General features: G+C 30.8%; 2 protein-coding genes across 2 annotated transcripts in view; both read right to left on the bottom strand.

Annotated features, from left to right (window-relative positions):
• Window positions 1-2198, bottom strand: part of HELRODRAFT_169153 (hypothetical protein) — a gene marked incomplete at both ends in the record, with an annotated part of 2692 nt that extends 494 nt beyond the window's left edge. The window contains 4 exons of the mRNA XM_009015024.1: window positions 63-185; window positions 1093-1203; window positions 1330-1574; window positions 1724-2198. Coding sequence (XP_009013272.1) covers window positions 63-185; window positions 1093-1203; window positions 1330-1574; window positions 1724-2198 — 954 coding nt within the window. The remainder of the gene's footprint in view (window positions 1-62; window positions 186-1092; window positions 1204-1329; window positions 1575-1723) is intronic.
• A 5647-nt stretch (window positions 2199-7845) lies between these two features.
• Window positions 7846-9979, bottom strand: HELRODRAFT_169154 (hypothetical protein; the record flags this gene model as incomplete). The annotated part of the gene is made up of 4 exons (XM_009015025.1): window positions 7846-7911; window positions 8244-8327; window positions 8651-8744; window positions 9912-9979. The coding sequence occupies 4 exons, from the start codon at window positions 9977-9979 to the stop codon at window positions 7846-7848; spliced, it is 312 nt and encodes a 103-aa protein (XP_009013273.1).
• Window positions 9980-10239: the final 260 nt, after the last annotated feature.

Genomic DNA, 10239 nt, shown 5'->3' on the forward strand with positions numbered 1-10239 from the left:
GTCATATTTTAATCTTTCATCATATTCCAGAGAATGGCGTGATTTTAATATTTTTGTCTCACTTTTCTGTACTCTATTTTTTTTGCTAGACCCAATCTGTATGGATACCAAACTTGGACACTAAACTCCAACTGTGAGCGTACCAGAGATTTATAAAGGCAGAGGAAAGCACTATCTGATGAGTTCTTAAAATTTTTGGCTATTATCCCAAGCATAGAATTAGCGTTTTTTTACTCTATTCAGTATATGAGTTTTGAACTGGAGTTTGGAATCAACAATAACACCCAAGTGAGACACCGTCTCCTCACCGGAAATCATGTGAACCTCACCTAGAGAATCAGATAACAAATAATTCGCCCCAACAGCTTGCCTGCCCACAGACAATAGATGACATTTATCAATATTAACTTTCAATTTCCATTTTTCGAACCAACTAAAAGCATCATTGAGGCTGTGCTGTAAATTATCTCTGTCTTGATTATTATATATAACTTTATAGATCTTGGCATCGTCTGCGAATAGAAATATACTGTCTTTGACTATTGCGACATCGTTCATTTATAATATAAACAAGAGAGGACTAAGTTCCCCACCGAGGTAGACCACTAACAACCGGCAAAGGATTCAAGCATTGGCCGTTCAGTTTTACCTGAAAAGTACGAATGTCTAAGTAGTTTTTTGTCCATAATATTAATTTCTCATGAACTTTATATTTGTGTAATTTAAATAGTAATCTACTGTGGGAGATTTTGTCAAACGCCTTCTCGAGATCAGTGTAGACAACGTCTACAGTATCTCCCTTTTCAACCGCCTGAGTCATCACATCTAACGCGATGGGAGAAAACCATACTGCCTGTGAGTAAACAATTTATTCCTCGAGAAGTAATTCTTTATCTGTTCTGCCACAATGGACTCCAAGATCTTGAAACATGTTGAAGTCAAGGCCACTGGTCGATAATTAGCAACATAACTTCTATTACCTTTCTTGTATATAGGAACTATCATGCTGGTTTTCCAGTCATTGGGAACCACTCCTGTGTCCAGCGATAGTTGAAAAATCTGACAGATATACTTATTCAGCAAATGTCTGACCTCCCAGAGAACGCTTGGATGAATACCATCATGGCCTGGTGACTTGTTAAGGTTAAGACCATTGAGCTTTTTAAGGACCATGTTTTCATAAATTCTTATCTCGCCCACCCTCTGGTATCACCGGATTGATAAAAGATCCATCATCTTCAAAGTTTGTGTCTTCTTCAAAAACCGATGCAAAGTAATTAGCTAAAAGAAGTGCTTTCTCTCTATCATTTGCAACTTCAATGAACTAACTTTATCTCTGGAATGAGTAACGTTGTTCACGTATTTCCAAAACACCTTAGGATTTAATTTGTAATTTTTTGCTATTTCATTCTGTTTTTCTCTCGACAATGATCTGGTCAGTTTTCTCACTTCCTCTCTTGACTGGCGAAAATTCGTTAATTCGTTTTTTCCAAACATGTATGTCCTCAAATAATAATGCTCTAGCTTGATGAGCTCTCGCAACTCAGGAGTCATTTTGAATGTACTAAACCTACCTGAATTTCGAAACGGAACAAATTTTTTAGTTAGACCGCAGATTATTTCACGAAAAAATTCCAACTGTCTTCAACTGATGAGTTTTGATTCATAGCTAAAAATTCTGGCAACATCGTGGAAAATATTTTTTTAAAATTAATGTAATCACCTGCATTAAAACAATGTTTCATACTGACCGGGGTTTGTCGCAAACCAAAATCACAAAACTCTGCAACAATGACTGAGTGGTCACTTTTTCCCAATGGGGCAAAGTATTTAATATTTTTTACAAAATTGTAGTCGGTAATCAATAAGTCCAGGATGTGTGGCCGCTGCATACCTCTTGTTCTGGTTGCTTCAGTGATGAACTGTAGCAGGAATCTATCATTGAGGACCTTTAGAAATCTATTCTGAATTTTTACTGGTAAACCACCGAAACTATTTGTGATCCAATCAATCTTAGGGAAGTTAAAATCACCAACCAACACATGACGACCACGCGTGTCCAAAAATTCATGAATCATCAGCAACAACATATCATCATTTTCATTTGGACTTCTGTATATTGCCAGAAGATTCAGTGTTTTTGAAGGCAAAATTATTTTTGTATATATCCTTTCGTAGAATGTAGAAACCATGGTCATTTCAGAGACCTGTAACTGCTCTTTGAAATAGATTATTATTCCTCTGCAGCCCTGCGTTACAAAACCTTGACTGATCATCTGATATCCATCAAGTTACCATTCTGACAGACTATTTATAGCCTTATAGTTTTTAGGGTTTATTTCATTGAGTACTATCAAATTGGGAGAGCAAGCAAATGTATTCACAAGATCTCTTAATTAACTGAATTTATTTTGGAGAGTATCAACATTTGAGTATATTAACATCTTAACTTCTCTGGGTACTTGACTCGATTTTCTTCATAAATTTTGTCTCCTGTAGGTTACCACATGAAAGTTGCCAGGATCTCCTTTAAGAACAAAAACCCAATTCTTGATGTCATTTTTTGCAGCAATGACTTTCTTTTTTTCTAGCATGAGGTTTTTGCACTCTTCTCTGTCCTGCTTTATTAAGTCTTGAATTTCTCGTTACCTTTTAGCTTATAACAGTTTCCAAAAATTAAACTGATGATGCTAGATCATTAAACTTGACTAAGGTGGGTCTGTGCTTTTGCAACTGTTCAGGTCTCCTCCCCAATCTGAAAACATCAGCTATATCCCTGGATACATCAAGATCTGGCAATATTGTTTTCAACAACTCAATTATTGCCTTCTTATCCCTTGACTTTGCGTTGCTTTCATCAAGGTTAAAAACAACTAAATTGTTTTTCCTTGAGTTCCGTTCATTTTGAATAATGATATTGACATCAGTTTTTGTAACTGAGGTCTGAATGGACTTCATTTTGGAGTCCAAGCCTTTTACTTTGTCTTTGAATAGGTCTGAGAATTATTTAGTTTTTTCAAAACTGACCAGATTACTTTCAAGATTTTTGTTTAAGGCCTTGCTTATTTCATCAATCTTGCTGTTTAATTTATTCAGCTCTGTCAGTTGTTTATCTACTAATTTATTTTTTTGTGACAGTTAAAAAATTGATGTAAGTTATATATATATATATTGATATATATATATCTACATCTATCTACTAATATTTTCAATTTATTTTTATATTAAAAATAATTAACTTAAAAACATTTAGTGTTTATTTTGCAAACAGCATTTGGCGCCCACAGTTACCCGGCGCCAACCCTTACGCCCCTTATGACTGGCGCTGCTGTCCTTTTTTTATTTTCCAGTTCGTCAATTTTTGACTCCGGCTGTATAATTCTTTTTTTTCGCATGTTATAAACGATGATTTGGATTCCAGATCGTCAGTTTTCGATTCTGATTAAATATTTTTTTTTCAGATTTGAAATCTCGTTTTCCGAGTCTTCAACTCTCTTCACCAGTGTTTCGAAAAAATTTTTTCCACCCCGAAAAATCGCTTTTCGGCGACATTTTAATATTTAACAGCAGAAATTTAATCTTTAAAAATCAGGTAAAGAGGAAGTTTACGGTGTTAATGCACTAGTTGTTGTGAATAAAGATAAAGAAAAAAGCGAGAGAAGCGTTGTAATTTTTGGAATACATCTTTCAAAAGAGAGTAACATCGAAAACAGAAAGTTGTCAGACAAGGCAGTTGTAGATGTCTGTAGTGAGTTAAATGTTGACAAAAATAACATTGAGTATTGTTAGGTGGAAAAGTTACTTAACGACCGTCTGTGGCGGTGTCGATTTAAATTGTTTGTAAAATTTTGTAATTTAGACAATTCTGGAGAAGTTTATTTCCTATAAATTAACTTTTTTCAATTTAAATTAATTTCTCACAATTTTATCAATAAATATTCGTATATTTATTTATATTTCTTTATAATTTATGTAGTGTAATGTACCGAAATATATTGTACTAAGCTAAATCCATTTGGTTTTTAACGTGTAACCTTAAAACGGTTTTTATTTAAAAAAATATTCGTATTTAATTTGTTTGTTTAACGTTCTTTTCATATTGACTTATTTAAAAAAATATTCGTATTTGTCTGTTTAACGTTCTTTTCATATAAACTTATTTAAAAAAATATTCGTATATAATTTGTTTGTTTAACGTTCTTTTCGTATTGACTTATTTATTACAATTTGTTTATTTTATCTTATCTTATTCTGCTTAATATTAGAATCTTCATTCTTAAATGTTAGATATTACAAAGTTATTAAAAAAACGTTATCATTATTTTATGTCTATCCATCTTCATATTTTAAATTGTATTGAATTAAATTAGTTTTTAATTATTTATTTATTAATCTTTTATTATCATTATTTAACATAAAATTGCTGTAAATTACGTAAAAAACGCTCAACGCATTTCAACCACCATATCTTCACAAACTCATTCGCCTTCGCTCATCCGTTAATCATCACCTTCGTCTGCCGTCATCATTGCAACTGCATCGACCGGTCAATAAATCAGCTCTCACCAATAAAGGCCTTTCATATTGCTAACCATCAATATGCAACAGTTTGCCACTTGAAAGCAATTGACACCTCGACAATCATCAATAGAATTTAAGAAGCGATTGAAACAGCATCTGTTCGAACAGCCTTTTGCTGGCCGTGATGACATTTGTTTATCCGGGCGCCTCTGATGCTATGAATAGGGCGCTGCACAAATGACATTATTATTATAATTATTATAGGATAAAAAAGAGAATATAAAATTAAGTGAAACAGAACTTGAAAAAGACTTATATATGTAATGAATGATCTAAAATGGAAGAAACATGTCTATTATGCAGTTGGGAAAGCGAACAGAAAACTAAGCATGATTAGAAGAAATTCTTCTCATATTTTACATAAAAAATCACTAAATTTGAGACGGCACATAAAGTATGCAGCTACAGTCAGGGGCGTCATTTCAGATTTTGGTTGTGGGGGAGCGAACTTATGTGGTCTATGACTAAGCATGTAACATTTATATATATATATATATATATATGTATATATATATATATATATATATATTATTAATAAAGATCACGGCATACTCAATACTCAATCAGTACTCAATCTATATGATAGTTTCTCGATTCTTCGAATAATTCTCCAATCTACCAAGCTTAACTTGTTAATGCTATTAACAAAATTCCTATTTACAGAAGATGTCATTATCTACATGTATGCATATAGTACTATTTCGACTACCTAGTCTCGTCAGTGCAACATTATAATAAATTTTACATTTTTAAAGTTCTTAAAATTTCAAAATTTTTAAAGTTTTAAAATTACTAAATTATATATCCTATATATATATCCTTTTTACAAAGAATTTAAAATTAACACTTTTATAATTTATAATGAATACTCATACCTCCCGTGATTTCATGGTGCCTATTGCAACTTCTGTTTGTTCAGCTACCTCTACCAACATCACTTCTGACTGTGAGCTGTCTAACAATCTAAAAATATCAAAACTATTTATAATAACTTTCTACAAAATAATGTACAATTGTTAATTAAATTTAAATACCGTCTGTGGTGTTTTTTGAATTTGATGTGGTTGCCTCAGTCAAGACAAAGAAATCCATCCTTGCCTGTTTAATTTTTTTCTTTGGTAATTCATTTCCAGCTGACATCTTTCTACAATATAATCTAAACTTTTTATAAAATTTATTACAATATCCAGAAAAAATAGTTATTGTTATTTGACTTACCAACTTGATGATTTAAAATATTTTTTATATCATTGATTATTAATTTAATTTAATCATTTATTATTGATTAGTAGTTTGATCAAATTTATTAACGAAACTGAAACAATTTGTATTCAAACTCACCTTCACTCTTTATCTTAAAAAATGATATAAATTGACTTCCAGCTAAATCAAAATAACATTAATAACAGCGAACGGGTCAGTTAATATGGCGACAACACAACGGTTTTTTCAAACAGAACATGAAATATTGTAGGAACAAATGAAATAAATTGTATAGCGCTTGACATTTAAAAATTCAAAAAGCACAATATTTTGTATATATAATTATAATAAATTATATAATTTTATATAATTATTTTATAGTGTTTGCAATTTTGTCATAATAATTTCGTACAGCAAAAATTTAGAATTTTAATTTCTTGGGAGGAGGGGCAATTGCCCCCCCTGCCTCCCCCCAAATGACGCCCCTGAGTACGGGTGGTAGTTGTAGTCGTAGTGGTAGAAGTAACGTGGAAGTAGTGGTTTTGTTACGAGTTGTGCAGTAGTAGTGTAGTGTTGGTAATAGTGACAGTAAGGTAATAATATTATTAGTAGTAGCAATGGCAGTGGTAAAAGTATAGTGGTAGCAGTGATAATGACGTGTTTGTTGTTGATTTCAAACATGATTTGTCTTGCATTGATAATGTTTAATGATTAATGTTTAATGGTTATTAGTTCAGGGTGCTAACTAACACACAACCCAAACAATTTTTGCATATGAGTGTGTATTTGATTTTTCCTAAGTAGTAGTAGTAATAATAGTAGTTTTAGTAATAATAGCAGCTGTTGTAGTACCCAAGTAGTTCTAGTATGATTTACTGTAAATTGACATAATTTGAAATAAACTGAAACGAATAACAAAACTATCTGGCATTAAATGTGATCACAGATCATTTGAAATTTTCATGTAAACATGAACATTTCTGTTTGAACTCAAAATATTCCATGTTTTGTGTTATACAAATATACAATTATAATAAAAATTATAATTTGAAATAAACTGAAACGAATAACAAAACTATCTGGCATTTTAAATGTGGTCACAAATCAATAAATCACTTAAAATTTTCATGTAAACATAAATATTTTTGTTTAAATTCATAATATTCCATGTTATATGTTATACAAATATACAATTATAATAAAAATTAATTTTTTAGTCATAGCTTTCTTTCGATCGAATTATTGATTTACTGAATCAGTTATTTACCTACCATTCAAGTTACGGTTAAGGTTAAAGTTATATATTTTAGACCACTTACAGTTAAAGTTACAGTTAACTTAAAAATTTATGTTAAAGTTACAGTTGGAAATAATTAAAAGAACACTGCTTATAAGACGTTTGAAGTGGCGAGAGATGTATATGTTAGTATGCAGTCAAACAACACTTGCAACTGCAATTCACTGCACCGTCGGTTAACACTTAATTAAACGTATCGAAATTCAGTCAGAAAATCAATAAACTCATACTATTTTATAATTTCAAATTAAACATTTTTTCAAAATAATAACTTTTAAAAAATAACTATCGTTGATAATTTCCACCATATCCACTAACAAAACCACACGGACACAATGTTTTCATCAAAAATCGAATTAGAAGGTACAAAATCGCTTTTTTAATTTTCTCCTTGTCATTCACATTTCAATAATGATATTTTACACGCAATGGCAATTTAAAATTCCTTGACCCTTAATTTAGCAAAATTTAAAGAATATGGAGCATTATTACTATTGGTTTGTTTTGAACAGCTGATTGATGGTAGTAAAATTGCAGAAACGCATGATAAAAAATTAAACTAAATACATACCATAAGTTATGTAAAAATTGTTTTAATACTCAAAAAGCAAGTCGGTTGTTGTTATCTTCGAAAAATAAATTAAACAAAAAGGATCTAATACAATTCTTCAAATAAAGTTTAAATACGCGGTCTTTTTCGGCTCATAAGAACATCTGAGGCAATTGCAATTGGATCCAAAATCTATGATCAAGCTGCCAAAATGTTAAACACCAAAAAATAAAGTATCTTCAATTATTGAGCTATAGACTGATTTTGGAACGGCCAAAAACTGAAAAAATAATTTCAGCGCATGAAATAGTTGAAAACATTCGATAATGCATTGCTCAAAATTTACCATCTTTCCACGCGTACACTGAATGTAACAGTTTCTATGTTTTATGGCACCGGAAAACAATTGGCATGGAAAACATAGATCATCTTTTGACAAGTGGACACTGCATTTACAATTTTTTAACAAATTCAGGTCAATCAGAAATGCCCATAAAGAGCATTAAACTTATGTATGACCGAACTTCAACATATCATGAAGTTAATGAATGCCGACGTTTATCATACACTTAGAAGAACAGGGCCATTGAAAACATTTCTCCAACTGCTAACGCTCTCTAAATGAGCGAACTCAGCCCACCAAACGAGCCACACTCTAAGCTCAGGTATGGAAAAACTGCTTGTTAGCATTAGCACCTGTGTGTGATGTGTTATCCAGAAAAATGAGGCTGGAAGCTTTTGAATGATGGAGATTATGCATCGTTGTGCTCAACACTTTCTGATGTATCTTCACATTGTTACGAGCTTGTAAGATTTTCACGCGAACAAGTTTGCCAAAATTGTAAGTGTAGAAACAACGAGTTACGGTGTACTAAACTTCGCGCATGTAGTGGAAATTGTCAGTCAATCAAAAATTTAAATTTTATAACAAAAAAGAAAATCATTTCTTTTACCTAAGTACACCCACACACGTTTATCAGCATTCAACTACATCATTCTCCCAACACCAACTAACCAACTTGTCCAAAACCAATTGCATTCTCTGTCAACTTGAACGTCCACGCCCAATTATCTCCGTTTTTTTTTAATTTTAACAGTAAATTCTTCAATGTACTTCATCGACAAAATAATTTTTTTATACTAAAATTTTAATTATTTTTCAAGATATGAAGATTTTTGGGACGGCACTTTCAAATTTTTGAGCAATTTTTAAAAAAATTGTGCCAATATAGGACGTTATATCTCTTGAACTAGCCAACACATCTTGATGAAAGTTTTTATGCATATCAATGAAACATTATCATAATAAAGCAAATAAAAATTATTGTTTCAAAAAAAAGATATTTTGTAAAAAAATCTTGAAAAAGTTAAATTTTTTGAAAATTTCACCTTTTTCAAAGCTGTGTAGCTAAAAATCTACAGCATAATGAATAAATGTTTTTTTGTTATTTTAAAAGTATATTATAGTCCTTATAGTCCTAATAAATCACAAAACTTTGTTGTAATTCTTTATTAACTTTTTCGAGTTAACGGCAATCAAAATGTCAAAAAAATAAAAAACTTCTTTCGTTTGGCGCCATTTTTAACCACAAAGAACCAAACTTTTTTTTAATTGTTTTATATAGTATTTTCATATTTAAAAACATATTAGAAAACAAAAACGGCTATTTTTTCATCAAAAAAGAAAACTACTTCAAAAACAGGCGAAGTATTAATTTTTTCAATTTTTTTTCAATTTCAATTTATTATATAACGTTTTAATGCGTTTAAAAACCATTTCAATAAAAGTTATTTTGTTTTTTTAACATCAGGTATAACAATCAAAATATATTTAAATGGTACATAGCAAGTAATTACAATTTTAGGCCAATAAAGAAATATCTTTAAGTTTTTTCAGACATCTCACATTTAAATCACCATTTTTATCATCTCTTTCTACAATGTTTCCTAAATACTATTTCCCATCATCGACCAAAGCCACAAATCGACCTGGTTCGCTATCGTCATTGTTGTCTTCATTTTCATTTTTATCGAAATTTTATCCGAATGAATCTGAAGACAAACGTTTTATTAAAAGTTGCTTATGCTTTTGTCTGGAATAAATGAGTGATGACTATGACAACCTTTTACTTTTTCTTCTGACCTAAATCTTTTTCCAAGCACCCATACTAGTTTTTTAATTGCTATTTTGTCTACCCAAAAAAATTCAATACCATTTATTTTCGCATCAGCGTACATGTAAAAATTTCTGGCGTTCAATATCTGATCTTCTATTAATACCTGAAAATTAGCTCTTGCAACCAATCTTTTTGTTGTCCCTCCAATTCCGTCATAAGGACTTTTTCCATGAGAAGTTGCAAGAAAGTGCCATTCTATTTCTAATAAAAAAAATCCTCACTGTGATTAATTCAATTAGAAAAATTTTTGTGTTGACTTATCGCACCATCAGAAAAATATTTAATCAAAGTAACGTTTTTCAGATTTTGTTTTATATTATTAATTAAATGTTTTTAAAATACATAAACTGCGGAAACATTGTGATCAAGACAGTCGCTAATCATCCAAACGCTTTTGACAGACAAGTTTTCATCGTCGCTTTAATAAAGAT

Source organism: Helobdella robusta (assembly GCF_000326865.2).
Source record: "Helobdella robusta unplaced genomic scaffold HELROscaffold_15, whole genome shotgun sequence".
NCBI classification, from domain to species: domain Eukaryota; kingdom Metazoa; phylum Annelida; class Clitellata; order Rhynchobdellida; family Glossiphoniidae; genus Helobdella; species Helobdella robusta.